This window comes from Mesoplodon mirus (assembly GCF_964341445.2).
Source record: "Mesoplodon mirus genome assembly, chromosome: 2".
Lineage (NCBI taxonomy): Eukaryota > Metazoa > Chordata > Mammalia > Artiodactyla > Ziphiidae > Mesoplodon > Mesoplodon mirus.
Genome location: NC_138977.1, coordinates 80,313,778 through 80,333,303, shown reverse-complemented (window position 1 = coordinate 80,333,303; position 19,526 = coordinate 80,313,778). Strand labels below are relative to the sequence as shown.

The window sequence follows — 19,526 nt, the reverse complement described above, 5'->3', positions numbered from 1 at the left end:
CCCTTGTAACTTACACCTGAATATATACCAACAACTGAACAATCATCTGAACTTAGAGATCAAACATGCTGACTGATTTACTGGCAGCCATATATGCTCATTATCCAAAAATACTTCTATCACTTAGAGACAACGGTTAAGACTTTCTTTAATTTGCTGAAAATAACAATATATTAATAAACTAATCCTAGTCAAAACTGGATAACAGGTTGACTCCACATTTTTTTAAATCACATCATCAGTAAGAAAAAATTATAAGAAAGAAGATACAATAGATCTAGCGAAAATGATTTTTTAAATGGCAAAAGCACAGATGAAAAATCCCTCTATGTCTAACAATCAACATTTCTACCCAGACTTGATATATCTAAATTAAACTCTACCTTTTTGTGTTCATAAAGTCAGAGGTGTTATTTTCATCTACAGGAGCCAGAAATTTTAGAAAATTTGGCACAGAGGAAGAAGAATGAAGTTTTTTCCGCAGGGCATTACGGTAGGAGATGCTGAGAGTGTGGTTGAAAAAAAGAGTTTAGGATAAAGAAACACAAACACACAAAGTATAAAACATAACCTTCAAAACAGAAGAAACATTTTATAGTTCTAAGGCTAAGAAAATTAAAGCGGGTAAGAAATCAAAAATAGTTTACAAATGAGATTTAACTTTCATTTTCAGTCAATAAAATTCTATTATTTTAAATGAATGGAATCAATGAACTAATTAACAAACATCAGTCCAGTTACACAAGATGAATAAATTCTAAAGATGTGCTGTGCAACACTGTGCCTACAGTTACAACACTCCACCCATAGTTAGTAATACCGTGAACGTGCAAAAAATGTGTTAAGACGGGTAGATCTCATGTTAAGTGTTCTGACCAAAATAAAAACAAAACCACAACAATAAAAAATTCAGTCCATCATCCAAAATGACTCCTTCCTTCCAAAGTAGAAAAATAATTTTCCGAAATTAATGAGGAAGTTTCTGATATGGCACAAATCGCAATGTGTATGATCAAGCACATTGCTGTTAACGTGTGTGTGTGTGTGTGTGTGTGTGTGTGTACACTAGGGCAGGGGAATGTGAAAATAAGTATATAAAAAATAATTTGCTATCAAGACTGTTTTCATAATAATTTTGAGGGAATTAATCAACAGTAAAATTAAGTAGATTCAAATGATAGACTGAAAATAGGAAAACCAAACCCAGACAAGCGCACGCACACGCACACACACACACAAGCGGTGGCCCCGGGGTCCTCGTGTGGACACTCAGCACACTCTCTCTGCGTGAGCATCCCGGGAAGACGAACCACACTGAACGTGCCATGCGGGCGGCTCACCTCTTTGGCACAGCATTGCCACTCTGTTCTCCACTTGGGTTATGTTTGAGGTACTTAAAGAAATTGGGCGAGGAGGCGGAGGGGGTAAGACGAGGTGGAGGAGCAGCTGAGGACTGACCTGAGCCACCTTTAGACTCGCCGACAGGTGGACGATTCCCACTAAATAGCAATTAGAGAGAAAGCAGGGGAGTTAGAGTAAAAGGCGGGGACGGAACCGCGCAGGAAACGCAGAAGACACACGGAGGAAACAGGAACTGTCACAGTTAGAGGGTGCTCTCCTCTTCTGCGCCCCAATTCCTGCTGGCAAAGGCAGCTCTCAGTCAAGAGGGCACCGTGCAAGGTCCCTCTTGATCACTTCCCACATGCCTATGTGCGCAAGAGACCCGTTTCCTCTACGCCTTTTTTAGGATCTGACGGGGGGAAAATTTTTTTTTTAATTAAAACAAAAGCAAAGGAAAGCAAAACAAAATCCAGAGTTTTAGAAATACATCTCTCATCAAAATGAACAATAACCTGCCTTGAATGTTCAAGTCTCATTTCCTGTGCATAAGTGAGCAGAGAGTTCATGAGGGGGGAGCAAAGCAAAAGAGGCACGCTGGGGGACGGGGGAGGAGGGGGGACAGTACCGCGCCCCCTCATCACCCACGCCCCGCAGGACCCTTTAGGAAGCTGCATTCTTAGGGGAGAAGGGAAATGGACTGTCAGGGACTTCTCATTTCCTACCACCTCTGGCTTGTGTGAAACAGTGGGCTTATTAGCAAGAGGACTAGAAATCTCCAGACAGGAAAAGTTCCATTATCACTGAAGTGCCAGAAAAAGAGGGGTGGGAGCCAGTGGGGAGGCAGAATAAAAGGAGAGTGCGCGCAGGCTTTTAAGAAACATGACAAGAACCCACAAAGCCTCAAACAAACTATGCTTGTCTCCAAAACATCACAGAATTGAATATTAGCTTCTGAAGCATGTCCTGCTTTGGGATCACAATTATCCAGCCAAATTCCAAAGAACCATCATAACTATTTTCAACGGCGTACGGAAAACAGAGCTGAGCGGCTCTACTAGCTCGTCTGAGATTGCTAGCACGCGTCACCGCTTCACCAGCAACACCTCCAACACCCACCCCCGTCTGGACTCTCCCTCGTCTGTGCAGGGCCTGCACTGAGACACACGTCCTGGCTTCTGTTGTCACCAAAATCAGGCAGCAGCTGCACACAGGTGTGGCCTACTTCAGCCTTCTAAGGTGAGGAGTTTTAAAAATATTTTAAAAATGATTTTTAAACATAGCTCTGTGTCCATTCATGGTCTCTGACACTCGGAGTCAAATTAGTTGCCAAGGGACCCCAGAAGGAAGCGGGAGAACTTCTACTACTGTACTGCTTACCCAGCTCTATAGCCAGGAAATCCCAACTGCTCACTAGAGCCCAATTATTAAAATTAGTAAATCTTGTTCGAAGAATCCAGAGCTCTCACATTGGAGGAGATTTTAGAGACCACCTATTGTGTCATACAGTGTCAACTGTGTCATACAGTGAAGTGAAGCAACTTTGCCCGGGTCACGGCCGGCTTGGGACAGAGCTAGGACAGAGGCCCCGGCATCACTGCGCCTCTAGCCAGGGCCTCCAAATGAGCAGACTCACCTGACCGCTCACTCACTACTTCTCTCCAGGCCAGCGGCAGAGTTCACGGTCAGGGCTGCCTCTCACTGTGGGAGGGACCATTCTGCATCTTAGGGGCCATTTCTGCTCATCTTACCTGCTTCCTCACCGTACGTGCACTTGAACAGGTAACAAGTATCTCTTACAACTACATATTTCCCAAGGGAGGAAGACGGGAGGAACACTGCTTCGAGTTTTACCTTTTTAAACCAAGAGTGAAACCTGACTCAGGTTTCTCTTTTCACCCAACAGACATGCCTGGGATGCACATACCTGGTTAGTAACAGATATGCCCCAGCCATTTATACAACAAATCTACATTTTCAACAAATCTTACTTTCGTTCATGAGGCGTCTCTGTGCTCACTGAGTGATACCTCACAAGTTTCCTTTGCGAGAGCCCTGGAGACCCCTGTGCCTGCTGCAGAGGCTGCTGGCATTCCACGGGGACGTGACTCAGAGTGTTGGCGCGCCTCCTGAAGCCCTGCTGGGGTAACAGCAGGGCTGGCTCTTCCGCGGCGTGGCTCTCTGAGTCACTGGACAGGTCATCCGAGGAGCCCAGGAGTCTGAAGGAGCTCTCAGAGATGGGCAAGGCCTCCTTTTCACACACAGACGGCTCCTGGCAGCAGACAGACAGCAGATCAGACACGTGGCAAGGCACTTGTGGGATTTACACATCTCTTAATTCCAGCGGCAGGAAAACATTTCAAAATCTAGGCACATCTTCTGATCACAGTGCCATCTAGAGGCCACCAAAAGTATAAGGCGATAAAGGCCCACTGAATGCCTGCTCCTTGGAGACAAAACGTTAGTGCGCAGGACAAATGGGGAAACTGTCCAAGTGCAAGTGTGAAGGACGTAAATTATAACAAGTAACTGCCCTAAGCAAAGCTGAAATAGTTCTCTTTCTAGAAAAGAGAGCTCTTTACTACTGCCTATAACAAGTAGAGCGAGTGCCGCGTAACTTGTCTGCACAGTTTAAACAAATCAAGTTCTTTATCTTGGCCAAGTGTGTTCATACGTGTGATACCCAGATTTTATGGCTCTCTCTGAATCTGATCTAATGTTTGGATTTAACTTGGTAATCTTGAGTGCTATAAATTACATCCTATATTATTCTTATATATGGAAAATCTCTCTAGGCACTTATTGACAAAATTCAGGGCAAATCACTTAACTTCTTTCTGCACCTCAATTTCCTCATCTGTAAAAGGGTATAGTGAAAATTTATCTCACCAGGTTTCAGAATTAAGCAAGATAATACAACTAAAAGGACTTGTCTGCTGTTAAATGTTATATAAATATAAGTTATTGTCTTATTAGGCACTCAGTGAATTTCCTGAGTGGGTACTCAAACATTTGTTGAGAATCATGACAATATTTTAATATTGTAGGCTCTCAAGATGCATACTTTTTCAAAGGAATGAACTACCACCACTCATGCTTAGCACTGCATGCCCAGGATGTGGTAAGGGCCAATGTATTTTTCTCAAATCAAAAAATATAAAATAACTGATGTGTAAAAAATTGATGACTAATAAGAACCTGCTGTATTAAATATATATATATATATAAATATAATAAGAAGAAGTGTACCAGCTTGTCCCTGCTGAAATTACTAGAAGGGATGAATAAATCAACATGAAAAGAGCAAAAAGGAATGAATGCATCTAATAACAGTGGACTGGAAAATCTAAATTCCACCTGTTCATTTGACCTGCAGTTGAGTGTCTCTTAGATGATAGGTTTTAAGGATTTTAATTTTAAAAAATTAAATTTATGTTTATTGAGGAGAAAGGTTATATACACTTAATTTTGTAGGAATTAGAGTTAAAAAGCTTAATTCCCAACACATTATGAAATGTTAAACAGTAACTTAAATTTTTCATTCTTCAGGACTCTACAGTTACCAAGATTCTTTTAATTTAAGGATTTAAAAATGTGTTTAAGACAATTCATCAAGCAATCTCCATCACGCAAACCTATTTATCTCAACTCTCATTAACGTCTTTCCAAATTATGTGGAAGAGCTAACCCTTAGCTTCATCTAACACCTGAAAGGGCCACTGGATGTTCAGCTTCTTTGCTTCCAGACGATCAATTTATTGGTAGAGATCCAGTTACATAAAAGCACACTTTTACAACAGTTTCTCAACGTCAGGATGAAAAAAGATGTAAAGAAGTGCATATAGGGCTTCCCTGGTGGCGCAGTGGTTGAGAGTCCGCCTGCCGATGCAGGGGACACGGGTTCGTGCCCCGGTCCGGGAGGATCCCACATGCTGCGGAGCGGCTGGGCCCGTGAGCCATGGCCGCCGAGCCTGCGTGTCCAGTGCCTTTGCTCCGCAACGGGAGAGGCCACAACAGTGAGAGGCCCGCGTACCACAAAAAAAAAAAAAAAAGAAAAGAAAAAGTGCATATAGTCACACACACAATACACACAAATAGGTTCTGAAAAGCTGCATTTCCCTTAGAATTACCCTAGAAATTCAAACCATGTATATATTCCTAGATCTGTGATTTGAAGAAGAATAAAAAGCAAGCAATAAGACTTACTGGAAAAGTCACTTGAGTGACATGAATTTCTTCACAACACCTTTATTGGAACTAATCTGGAACGCCCTCTTCCCTGTCCACTTCCACAGATGCAATTCCTATACTTCCTCCAAGATTTATCAAAAGCACTACTGCTCCCCTCTCCAAGCTTTCTCTGGTTCCACTTACCAAAAATAGCTCCCCTTCCTCTTGCTCCTGTGACAGCTAAGCTACCATGGCTCTTATTTGAACTCAGGCTCACAGCTACTCTACTCGATGCTGGTATATCTGTCGCCTCTCCTACCAGATGAGTTCCTTCCTGCAGGGTAGAAGCTCTGTCTTTTTCATCTGTATCCAGCAGATAAAAAAAACCCCAAAACATTTCCAAACTTCAAATGAATTGTGAGTAGAATCAGTATGGAGGAGATGGAGGGCAGATGACCCTACATTCCACTAGATTCTAACTTAGAAAATCATATTCAGGGCATTCCCTGGTGGTCCAGTGGTTAGGACTCCACACTTCCACTGCCTAGGGCGTGGGTTCAATCCCTGGTCAGGGAACTAAGATCCCGCAAGCCACACAGCACGGACTCCCCCCTCCAACAACAAAAAAATCATATTCAGAAGACTGGGGTCTAGGGACTTGCTCCCTTAAGTGGGTCCACAGACCAGCAGCATCAACATCACCTTGGAGCTTGTCAGAAATTGGCCATTTCAGGTATCACCCCAGGCCTACTGAATCAGAATCTGCATTTTAACCAGATCCCATTAAAGATGCACCTTAGAAATTGAGAAAGCACTCAACTGAGGCAGTGTTTCTCAGACTATAGGCTGTAACACATTGGTAGGCAGTGATATCAATTCCGTGGTCTGCCACAACTTTTTCTATTCTTTTTGCGGTATGCGGGCCTCTCACTGTTGTGGCCTCTCCCGTTGCGGAGCACAGGCTCCGGATGCGCAGGCCCAGCAGCCGTGGCTCACGGGCCCAGCCGCTCCGCGGCACATGGGATCCTCCCAGACCGGGGCACGAACCCGTATCCCCTGCATCGGCAGGCGGACTCTCAACCACTGCGCCACCAGGGAGGCCCTGCCACAACTTTTTAAAGCAATAGCAAATACCAGTATGTATCACATGTTTACAGTAAGTATCATTTTGTGAAATCTTATTTTCATTTTATCTGTGAGCATGTAGGTATGTGTGTTTCTGAACTAGTTTGCAATGTTAAATGTGTAAATTACTGTTGGTTATGGTCTGAAAACTTTGAAAGCCACATGCCCAGGAGGAAGCGCAGAAGAACTTTGATTCCTGTGGTAAGGAGCTGGCCTCCACAACAACTCCCCCTCTTTCCATCCCAGGGCACTCTGACATCCCCAGCACAAAACCCGAAATCCACTTTTCTGGTGGTTAAAAAGTTGAACTAACTAGGTTTAAGTACGCTTATATGCTTAGAAAGCAAGAAATTAAAACAAGGACACAGAGACAGGTCTGCTACCAAAGAGAACTGCTGGCTTGCTCACTATCACAAAGCTGTGCTTGGTGGCAGACGCGAGGGGTAAGGCTTATTTATAAAAATAGTGATGTTTCATTATAATCATAAAGTCAGGCAGAGGACAGAGTAAGTTTCAGGAATTTAAGTTGCATACTTCTCATAATTCGTAAACCCACGTTTGAGGTTTTCCCAATTTAAATTATTTTTAATATATCATTTAGATTTCATTGGAAAACCTACTAAAGAAAGAAATCCATTGATCACTTGTGATTAATTAGATCTCAGTGGCCTGAAATCCTGCTTTTACCTCTTTGCTTATGGAATAGCCCTCTGTTTTGGTATGTACAACTTTCTGGCTAGAGTAGAACTGCACAACCAGCCCTGCACCTGCATTATGAAGTCCGGAAGCACCAAATTTTTCATGATTGGAGCTATGAGGCTTCTTTTGTTTCTTTTGATAGGCCCGGTATATCAGAGATGAGCAAGACCCATTTGCTGGTTTCTTCAGGGTGTCATATAAGAAAAATGTGCTTACTTTGCTGGTGTTACTTAATGTGCTAGACATGGAGCTGTCCAGATCCAGACTGGCGGAGTGCTCCTGGAGGCCTCTGGCTTTATTACCCTATGGAAAGAAAAGCAGTCGAATTATGACCCCTGAGGCTTTTGCAAAGGCATCTGCTAGAAGCAACCTGGTCTATTTAAATAAGTTCAGGAAAAATGCATCTACTGGGAAACCCTGCTGAGCACATATGTGCATGAAAACAATCAATATTTCTGTCTTTTTTTTTTTTTTTTTTTTAACCAAACTAAATGTTCCAAAGCACCTTGTGGGTTAGTCATTTGGCAGGGATGATGGGCAGAGGAGAGAAAGTGTCTAGAAGAAAAGCAAGCACTGAAGTGCACACACTCAACAACAGAGTCCCCCCTCTGAGTCACACGGTGTCATGACCTGCCAGCCTATGACACATAAACCACAATCTCTCGGTCTGTGTGTTCTCAAAGACAGCCCCACCCCAATTCTGGTTTTGTAAATGAACTGCTTTTAATTATCTATAAGGCTGCTGTGAAATTCTCAGAAACAGCTTCATACAAAATAAAATTTATAACAAAAAATAATGTTTCAAATGGAGTGGTTCATGAAATAAAAGATAACTATAAGAAGATACTGCAAGCTCCAAAAAGGTGTGAAACTTTGAGAGAAAACAGAACTTTTATTTCTTAGAAGTGCCATCAAGATATTTACACTCACGCTGGGGTTGGCATGGCGGGGGGAGCAGGTGTGGTAGTAATTTCTTAAAGAACTCCCAGATTGGTACATACGTATACTCTGTTCTTCCTATAGAGCTGCAGGCCACAAACTTTTTCCGTAAAGGACCAGATAATAAATCTCTTATGCTTTGTGGACCATATGGTATCTGTGGCAAGTACTCAACTCTGCAGAAAAGCAGCCTTAGACAATAGGTGAATGAATTGATGTGGCTGTGTTTCAATAAAACTCTATTTACAAAAACAGGAGGTGAATGGTATTTGACCCAAGGGCCACAGTTTGCGGATCCTGCTATAAACAGTTTCAGACACATAACAAAAGCAGCTAACGATAACAATTTTTTATGATGTAATCAGAATTTTTATTTATTTATTTATGTATTTTATTTTTGGCTGCGTTGGGTCTTTGTTGCTGCACACGGGCTTTCTCTAGTTGCCGCGAGCGGGGGCTACTCTTCGTTGTGGTGCTCAGGTTTCTCATTGCAGTGGCTTCTCTCGCTGCAGAGCACAGGCTCTAGGTGCGCAGGCTTCAGTAGTTGTGGCTCACAGGCTCTAGAGCGCAGGCTCAGTAGTTGTGGCGCACCAGCTTAGTTGCTCCCCGGCATGTGGGATCTTCCCGGACCAGGGCTTGAACCCACGTCCCCTGCACTGGCAGGCAGATTCTTAACCACTGCGCCACCAGGGAAGTCCCACGATAACAGTTTTTAAACTGTACCTAGTGACACTAGGGAGAATGGAACCCACACCTTGGTGTATCTAATCCATGCTCTTTACAGGGACTGGCCAACAAATAACATTCTTTTGGGAGACAAAAATTCCATTGAATACAAAAGAGTAGAGAACATTTTTTCATCCGGACCAAGTTAAAAACTGAATTTTCAGTGTAGATAACATTTTTCTAGCACTGAGAAGACACCAAAAAAGGTTTCACTCTTCTAAACTTTATGATGAACACTGATAGAACGAAAGCAAAGAACTGAATTTCACGCTCTCTCAAAAAAAAGTGATCTAACTTAAACTAGGAGGAATTATGCCACTTACCCGGGACAAAATACTTTCTAAAGACTCCGTTAAAGATCTCTTCGCTTTGTTTTTCAGCATATCTAGCCTAAATCGAGTGGCACTAGATGGTAATTCACTTCCAATATTCTCCGCTGCAATCTGTGATGTCTAAAAAGTGAAACAATGGAAAATTAAGTCACTTAGATCTTCCTTCCCTCCTTCTTTCCTTCCTTTTTAAAGGACTGAAAAATCTCTAGAATGCATCATTTTGACCTCAGGTCATTTTTTCTGTGACCTCTTCTCATCTGCTCCTTGGTGACATGACTGCAAGTCCAGGAAATAATTTTGCCTCAAAGAGTTGCTTTGCCTACTCCAAACAAAATAAAGAAAAGTGCTTAGAAACTAATCAGTTAACAAAGCAGTTTAGAGCTTGGGCTCTGCGGCTGGATCAGAGACATGTCATTCACTAGCTGTGGCCTTGAGCAAGTTACTTACTTTCTCTGAGCCACAATTTCGTCTTCTGTAAACTGAGATCAACCTCACGATCTACCATAGTGCTATGTTGTGAGATTAAAACAGGTAAAGCATGTAAAACATTGGGCACAGCTTCTGGTACGAAGATAGCTATGATTAGCTTTTCAAAGTAAAGAAACAACTTACTTTTGGGGGCATTTCAGAGGGTGAGACAAAATAAATCTAATCAACTGAAGAATCCATCCTCTCTGCCTACGCTAATCCCTTCATCCCCTTCTATAGAATCCTGTCTTTTTCCTCTCTCCCACCTATTGCTTCCATCATCCCATTCATTCTCCTCTGCAACCAAGTCTCTCCCTTAAATGATGGGAACATGAAACTGACAACATAAAAGTTTGTTTGCCAATCATAAAATGAAGTTTAATGTTACTTATTAACAAAGAGGTATGCTTTAAAAAATACAAAAAAAACTCTACTCTAGATTAAATTGTTTCTTCTATGGATTCTTACCTGAATGCTTCCTGCTAGATGATGATTTTGCTAGAAAAATACTCAACCACATCCTCCATTACTCTAAACACCAACTATTCTTTGTTGTTGTTACATATGTCAAGCATACAGAAAAATGTGCAGATTAATACAATAAATGCCTTCATACCACCTCCAGCTTTGGCCAAGTTAACATTGTGCAGGTGTTGAGAAGAACAGTGATGAGCACAGGCTCTGGCAGTCACTCAACAAATACTGACTAAGTTATGTAGCATGGGTGGATGCCTTACTAGTTGCAATTTGGTCCTGTGCAATCATTTACCAAGAGTAAGAGCCTGTCCAGACTGGAGTCAGCCTCTAGAGCAAAGGGAATTACCCACAAAGAACCCTCAGGGGCCTGCATTTGATTCAATATCAGTTCACTCACGAAGTTAAGAAACTGCAGACCTGCTTTCAAACTCATAACCAAAGTTTTCATAAAACAGAAGCATTTTGAATTGTTCTGATATATACAGAAAATACTGGCTAAAAGACTAGTAGAACGTAGTAGATCCTACATAGAAAGAACAAAAACTGCACTTGTGTTTTTCTTTTTATAAACCAGGCTGTAAGAATTTCTATATACTTAATTCAATGCTGCTTCTGCTCTCCTCTACCATCTAAAAAGGTTCTTTTCTATGTCTATCACCGTAATTCAAATGCAGTCTGAAAATAATTCACATTTAGAAAATAATTCACGTTTAGAAAATAATTTGCATTTAGAAAATAACACATTCCTTGTTTATTTTAAACTAAGCATCTAGAAGTTTCTCCTTTGAAGATGATGCTGGTTCTTGGATAAGTTTCTAGTTTGGGGCTCTAGAGTGAGTTTGTACTGCAGTCCTCACATTGCCCATCCCAAGACAGATGGGTAAACTCTAAGCATGAACGTTTGGAGCCAAGTTTTAAATTCTGAAGCTACAATGAAGTTCTCAGTTCAGAACCCACCATCCAGTAGTGGCACAATGTATCCACCATCAGCCTTATTCAAAATAACCAGCACCTAGAAATAGCTAAGGTGCCCATCAAAAGGAGAATGGAGAAACAAACTGTGCTATTGACACAATGGAATAAAAAGGAACATAATTACTGATTTATGAAGCAACAAGGACGAATATCAAAAACAATATCAAAAACATTATGCTAAGCGAAAGAAGCCAGAACTAAAAGAGAACATACTGTATGATTCCATTTATAGAAAGTTCTAAAACAGGCAAAACTAATCTGTGGTAGAAAAAAAAATCAAAACAATGGTTGCCTGGGGGAGGGAGGGAGTGAGGACTGACTGGGTATGGGGGTACTTTCTGGCATGATGGAGATGTCCTATACCTTGATACGGGTCTGGGGTACCTAAATATACAAAATCCTCAAAACTCAACAAATGGTACACTCAAGATTTGTGCTACTATATGTAAATGTTATCTCCAAAAACTTGTAAATAAATACCAAATTCTAATTAATGATATGCATACTGAAGTGTTTAGGGATCAAGAGTACTAGTATCATAAACTTATTTGAAAAGCACCAAAAATAAGGTGGAGTAATAGATGGATAGCTATATGGGAAAGCAAACATAACAAAACATTTAAAATGGTTTCACCCAGATGGTGGGTATGTGAGTGTTCACTGTGATTCTTTCAACTTTTCTGTATGTTTGAAATTTTTTGTAATAAAATGTCAGAAAAAAAAAAAGAAAGAAAAACTTATCTACTGGATAACGGACCCAGACAAATTGATGAGTGGTTACATAACATTAGATTTTGTTAGTTAATCATTATGCCCTTTAGGAGCTTAAGATAATGTCCTTGGACCTCAGACATGTGGGCTCCACACTGTCTAGCAAACGACTTGACCTCTGTTCCTCATGTCCTTGTCTCTAACATAGGTATTATACCACCTATCTCAAAAAAGTTGTTGTAGAAAAAAATGGAATAATTCACGTAGAGAATTAAAACTATACCTAATACATGGAAAACATTCAATCAGTGGCAGTTGATTTAATATTAATTTTTGTACCAGCTCAGTGAATACAAACAGAAATGATATGCCCATTGATTCAAACATGATACTCCCTAAACTTTATTAATTTATAGGTCCTTGTCCAAACTGAATCCTTTCCCATAAGATCAAAGGATTCATTCAGTTTGTTTTCTACTTTATGGAGCGATTCCTCCGACAGGTATCCAACACTAACACTTCAGTCTGAAAAGCATGTACAGTGTGGCATCACCACAGCTCTGAGAAGTACATCCCTGAGACTGTGCTCACTGTCTTCCATCTACTTTTTTTTTCTTTTTTTTTACTTTTTGCGGTATGCGGGCCTCTCACTGACGTGGCCTCTCGCGTTGCGGAGCACAGGCTCCGGACGCACAGGCCCAGCGGCCATGGCTCACGGGCCCAGCCGCTCCGCGACATGTGGGATCCTCCCGGACCGGGGCACGAACCCGTGTCCCCTGCATCGGCAGGCGGACTCTCAACCACTGCACCACCAGGGAAGCCCTTCCATCTACTTTTGAAGGCTGGTGGACACAGACCACAATTCTACCTCTCTCTAGGTCAAGTCAAAACACATTTTCAAAGGTTACAGGAATTTTTAGGAGCAATAAGAAGATAATGAAATCCATGTGGTTAAATTATCTGGTAGCAGAAAGTGAGAGCAGGAATCTATTGGTGAACTCTCAAGAGTTCATCTGATCGATCTATAAAGCAGCTGCGGCTCTGAAAAGCCGAACTCGGAGCCCAAGAGGGTGTCCAGCCTAGGAGACACCCAACTACTGCCCAGACACCAGTTCCACTTTGTGAGACTTGGTCTTCTTTACATTAAATTCTGTTTTCAAATTAGGGGAAAAAAAAAAGAAACATTAATATATTTCTTTACTGTACTAGTCTATGCCCAAATCATAAAGATACTACCCTTTTCCACAAAAATGAGATTGCATTTAGGGCAAAACTTTCCATCCACCATAAACACTTCATTCTCCTTTCTAGCCATTATTAATTATTTCAGAATTATCAATTTCCTGTTGAAACAAGTTAGAGTGACTCAGGAAAGAGAAAATCAAACATAGAATAACTATCAGTGGCACAAGAGAAAAAAGGAAAGAAAATGAGAAAAGAAATATGTTGAAAAGTGAACTAGGGAATTAACTGAAAACTTAGACTGGGTAGCCCATCCAAAAGTGAACAGGAGGATAACAGAACTTGCCCACTCTCTTAAGGGTACCGGCTGAGAAGGGAAGAAGGTCAACACACAAAGGGCAAAAACACAGTGTACTGATATTAGGGTCACAGCTAAGGGGCCCTAGAGTTGGCCGATGAAATTAAAAACAATGTTGGCCACTGTATGTGACCAGGAGTTCAGGAAAGGCACATAATTGCCAAAGCCAGCTGGAAAGCAGAAAGCAAATGGGGAGAGTTGCTGTGTGTGCATCCAAGTAAAACTGCATCACGGTTATGTTACCAGAAAAGCAGAGGCTGTTTACAGGGAAAATAGCAAGAGGAGAGCACACAACTGAGCATTAAAACACCTTGAGAATAAAGCACTCAGGAAGTATTCTTTAAAAAAAAAAAAAAAAAAAAAGGCAACATATTTCTGGAAATTAAAGACTTTTTGAACATCCTTCACTGATTTTTCTCTAGGCTTTCTGGCCTATCAGTAACTTAAACAAATATAAAATACATGTTTAGAAGCTATAATGGTTATTATAAATTGACTTACAGAGAGTCCAAAAGAAATAGGAAAATGGTCCTGAATCCCAAACTCAAAGCTCTTCAAAGACAGAGCCCTGCAGGCGGCCCCAGCCTCTGAGATAGCACCCCTCACACAGAAAAGCTGAACAGAGCTGTGGAAAGAGAGGATAGGAGGCCAACTCTGCACCTCCAGCATATGAAGTGGAATTAACGGAAGCTCCATATCTGAATAGCACGTAAACCAGGCTAATACTGTATGTGATTTATCAGTAGTACTATCTTATATTCACATTGCATTTTCATTACAAAGAGCTTCTGGGCACTTTATGTAATTCTGAAGGCAGCTGTACAATGTCAGTCCCATTTAATCAAGGAGAGAGGTGAGGTGACAGGGACTGGCTCCCTGCAGGTCAAGGAGCTTTCCTTGCTAGCCTCCACTCGTAAACTTCACTCTCGATGCTCCACACCAGTCCCTCATCAGCAACTACTCTGCTCCCACTACAACGCAGACAGAAACTCTCCTCACCTTTTCTAAGCACAATCTAAATATTCCTCAATTTCCCCTACATGTGTAACAAATGAAAATAAAATTCAGAGAGAAAAAGAACTTTCAGAGCTTCAGAAGATCCTCAAGACTCTGTTTTACACAGTGTCCTGGTAAAATTTTAAGAGAGGAAAACGCCATACCTGCTTTACCTCCCCAGTATGGACGTGAACTTTTTGTTTCTCTTCATATAAACATCTCAGGAAAGAAACAATCAATTCATTCTCTCGCTGCTCATTTCTTGGCCTCAATTTCTTAATGAAAAAAAAAAGAATATATTACATTAATTTTTAATTGTCACCAAAACTGCTAACCCATCCCTTTGAAAATGCTACCAGCTTCCATTCATCAACTAGTGCTTTTACCCAATCACCTCACTAGGGGGCACCAATGATCCTACAACTGGAGATAATTTTTAAAAAGAAACAGATAACGAAGCCAGTGGGCCAGATTTAGCCTTTGACCTCTGATGTCCTTATATCTAAAATAAACATTTCACATCAGATAGAGGCATAGTCAAAATATTTAATAAACAGTCTTAAAAACATAAGAAAAGGACAAAAATCTGTGTAAACACCCAGAGGTCAAGAGCCACAATGGTTACTTGTTTATAAACTCTTATGGTCAGGGAACTGGAAAGGAAACCAGCAACTGGATCCAGGGCCATGGTTCCTTCCACATGTCAAACATGTTCATCATGAAGCACTTCCTGGAAGCCCCACAAGGCATACACTTGCACACAAAATTTCATGGCATGGACTCAATTTTTTTCCTCTGGTTGTTAAAAAATTATTTGTATGCCTTTTATTTTTCAGGCAAGGTAGTGGCAAAGCACACTGGACTAGAAATCAGGTCATGTAAGTTCAAGGTGCTGCCCAGAAGTGAGACCAAAGGCTTGTCATTTAAGCTTAGCTTCTCTGTCTGTTCAAATGAAGATTATGCACAAAATACACTCCAAGGTCTTTTCCAGTCCCAAATTCTTTGGATTTGAAATACCAGAGTTCATGTTTAGAAGACCATCTAATTTAATGTATTCAATTATTTTCCCTGAATATGAAGAAAACAAAACTGAATTACTCTGGAGATAAACAAAGTTTCTGGTCTATAAACTTTAGAAAAATATTTTTTTTTACAATGACAGTTATCCATTGCCCTGCTCCTCCCTCCCTCCCTACCCCAAACCTCTAGCCTGCCCTTTAAATCAAAGTCAGGGTGTCTAATAAATGGATCAATTACACAACATCCAAGTCTGGGTCAATGCTGTTCTTGGCAGCCCAGCTGACTAAGGAACAATTTTACCCCTCATGTCACAGACTAGAAGCATTCTAACATTCCTCTCTTAAAGATAAAGATCATTTTAAATAAGTTGTTCCTGTTACCCAAGGAAACGATAGTAAATGATTAGAAGAGGTTGTTTTCAATGAGGACTTCCTGTTCTTTCAAATTTCAGATTTAAGGATTAAATATGTTAAAGGTCAGAATAGATGCTCTCAATCTGGATGCCAAGCCATGAACCTTGATGTTATAAATTTTTACATGCTTTATGCAACACGTGGGTTGTTCCAGAGAAACTTTCCATCAGATCTTCAAAAGAGGAAAGTGGTAGTCATGTACCACAATCCCAACTTAATTCTGCTGACCTCGGGACGGTTACAGATATACTGTGAGTCTAAAAGCCCCCAGAGGCAACAGGAACTCTCACTCATTGCTGGTGGGAACATGGTATGGTTACAGCACTTTGGGAGCCAGTTTGGCAGCTTCTTACAAAACTAACCATGTTCCCACCATGTGATCCAACAATCGTACTGCTTAGAATTCACTTGAATGCATTGAAAATTTATGCCCATACAAAAGCCTGCACAAGAATGTGTATAGCAGCTTTATTCATAATTGCTAAAATTTAGAAGCAACCAGATGTCTTTAAACAGGTGAATGGATAAACTATGGTACATCCAATGGAATATTACTCAGCACTAAAAAGAGCTATCAAACCATAAGAAGACATGGAGGAACCTTAAATGCATATTGTTAAGGAAAAGAAGCCCAAATGAAAAGGCTACACAAACAGTATGATTCCAATTATGTGACATTCTGGAAAAGACAAACTATGGAGACAGTAAAAGATCAGTGGTTGCCTGGGGTTTGGCACAGAGGTGGGGGGTTGGGGGATTAGTGAAAAGGTGGAGCATAGAGGATCTTTAAGGCAGTGAAACAATTCTGTATGATACTATAATGATGGATACATGCCATCAAACATGTGTCAGAACCCACAGAATGTACCACACCAAGAGTTAACCCTAATGTAAACTACAGACTTTAACCACTAAAGATGTATCAATATTGGCTGATCAATTGTAATAAAGGTACCACACTAAGACAATATATTAATAGGGGAAACTGGCTTGGGGGAGGGGCATGAGAAGTTTTATGGGAACTCTCTGTACTTCCACCCACTTTTTCTGTAAAACTAAAACTACTCTAAAAAATAAAGTATATATATATATATATTTTAAAGTCCAGGAAAGAGAAGCAGGCAGGAATTACGAAGCCTCTGAGCAGGCACCCAAGAGCTGACCCATTCTTTCTTCTCCTATTCTTCAATCAAACCTTTGGGCTGCTCTCACAAGAAAATTTGTATTTTTGTTGGAGAGATTCTTCGCAATCACTTATTTCAACATATCAAAAAAGGCTAAGAATGCAGTAACAGGAGAGGAGCATTACTAATATTCTCTTTTCCTCAACATATACATGAAAGAAACTACTTGAGGGCCTCCCTGGTGGCGCAGTGGTTGAGAGTCCGCCTGCCGATGCAGGGGATACGGGTTCGTGCCCCGGTCTGGGAGGATCCCATATGCCGCGGAGCGGCTGGGCCCGTGAGCCATGGCCGCTGGGCCTGCGCATCCGGAGCCTGTGCTCCGCAACGGGAGAGGCCACAACAGTGAGAGGCCCGCATACCGCAAAAAGAAAAAAAAAAAAAAAAAAGAAACTACTTGAATGGACAGAAAATGAGACTAAACTGAGCACAATGTACTACCACAGCTGCTGCCCAGACACTGCATCAAGGAGCTCATTAAACATCACAGGGGAAAGTCAGTGAGGCTGAGAAGACCATGTCTGTGGTATCATACAAGGTCAAGAAATAAACCCTTTCTTAAAATAACTGAAACATGACTAGGGGCTACTCTGCTATTGAGTGAAAACGATTAGCAAGGGGTCATCTCCTGAGTGCCTCCCAGGGAACTTCACCATCCTGCAAAGGGACAAATCATTATTTCCTGAAGGTGATTTAACTTCATAAACATTCATGAATCAGAGAGACAGGTCTGAGGAAAATAATGGGGAATGGGGCTTCCTGGGTGGCACAGTGGTTGAGAGTCCGCCTGCCGATGCAGGGGACACGGGTTCGTGCCCCGGTCCGGGAAGATCCCACATGCCACGGAGCGGCTGGGCCCGTGAGCCATGGCTGCTGAGCCTGCGCACCCGGAGCCTGTGCTCCACAACGGGAGAGGCCACAACAGTGAGAGGCCCGCGTACCCCAAAAAAAAAAAAAAAAAAAAAAAAAATGGGGCATGAAGTTGGATAATATCCCTTTGCAGTCAAAAATTAACTTGCTTATTACTCAAAGTTAACCTACGGAGTCAGGAGTCAGGATGGTGGTCACCTGGGGCAGGACCAAGGTGGGGTTCGGAGGGACTGGAAACGCTCTATTTCCTAATCTGCGTGCTGCTGCACAGTTGTATTCATCTTATAAAAATTCACCGAGGGGCTTCCCTGGTGGTGCAGTGGTTGAGAATCTGCCTGCCAATGCAGGGGACACGGGTTCGAGCCCTGGTCTGGGAGGATCCCACATGCCGCGGGGCGGCTGGCTCCGTGAGCCACAATTGCTGAGCCTGCGCGTCTGGAGCATGTGCTCCGCAACAGGAGGGGCCGTGATAGTGAGAGGCCCGCGCACCGCGATGGGGAGTGGCCCCCACTTGCCGCAACTGGAGAAAGCCCTCGCACAGAAACGAAGACCCAACACAGCGATAAAAAAAAAAAAAAAAAAAAAAATTCACCGACATACAGCCAATATTTTATAACTATAGAGTATAACCTTTAAAAATTGTGAATCACTACGTTGCACACCTGAAACTTATGTAATATTATAAATCAACTATATCTCCAAAAAAATTTTTTATTTCATTGAACTATATACCACTTTGTGTGCTTTTCTATAGTTATATTTCATTTTTTAAAAAAAGAACAATATAAAACGATTGCTTGTTAAAAGCAACAAAGCCAATGTTGTTACGTGTTTCTTAACCTCATTTCTATGAGGGTGGGCCTATAAATTGGTTGTAAAAGCAATTTGAAATCCATTTCTAACACTGCCTAATGAATACCAGAATGCTGAGAAAGTCTATGGTCTTCTGAGGAGTCTACTGAAAATGGCAGTGCTCACCTGGACTACAGCCTGACATCTTTTTAAAAAAGTATAATGAAATCTTGTAAGAAATAATTTTAAAACCATGGAAAAATCCAATTAAGCTGCTCTATATTCTGTACAAAGTGAAAAAAAATTCCTCCAACCACTTATCTTTAACTTGTGAAAAGTCACATTATTTAATCTGTTATCGACATCTACTGACTATAAATCTACTTGATTTACCTACTGAGTATTAATTAAGTCATTCCCTGAAATACACTCATTCAGATGAAGAGAATTCGATTTTGAGACAGTTTCTTTACTAGCCCAGCTCAGACTGAAAGCAACTTCTCCCTGAGGACGACCAATGTAAACTCAGCACACTCAGCCAGCAGGGGACAGCACCTGGACAGAGCCAGACCCCACCCGAGCGTCACCTTCTCATTCGCCCACTTAGACATGTTTGAAAAATGTACACTTCAAAAAGGTCCTAAATTAAAAAGTGTCTCTGCAGTGTCTTGAGTCCTCTTAGAAGGGTTACACACCCACATGCCCATCTGGCATCAAGTTCTCCTCACAGAGCTCAAAGTCAAAGCCGGCTTAT

The 19,526-nt window shown here is 41.5% G+C and overlaps 1 protein-coding gene across 8 annotated transcripts in view; it reads right to left on the bottom strand.

Moving 5' to 3' along the window:
* TBC1D1 (TBC1 domain family member 1) overlaps positions 1 to 19,526 on the bottom strand; it is a 224,150-nt gene that overhangs the window by 74,016 nt on the left and 130,608 nt on the right. For 3 of the 8 annotated variants that reach the window (XM_082611481.1, XM_082611485.1, XM_082611487.1), the window contains 6 exons: positions 14,661 to 14,771; positions 9,321 to 9,449; positions 7,549 to 7,635; positions 3,330 to 3,610; positions 1,341 to 1,499; positions 384 to 503 (listed from right to left, as the gene is read on the bottom strand). In XM_082611481.1, the coding sequence (XP_082467607.1) occupies positions 384 to 503; positions 1,341 to 1,499; positions 3,330 to 3,610; positions 7,549 to 7,635; positions 9,321 to 9,449; positions 14,661 to 14,771 (887 nt within the window). The remainder of the gene's footprint in view (positions 1 to 383; positions 504 to 1,340; positions 1,500 to 3,329; positions 3,611 to 7,548; positions 7,636 to 9,320; positions 9,450 to 14,660; positions 14,772 to 19,526) is intronic. The other 5 variants (XM_082611486.1, XM_082611488.1, XM_082611484.1 and 2 more) reach the window with 4 other exon arrangements.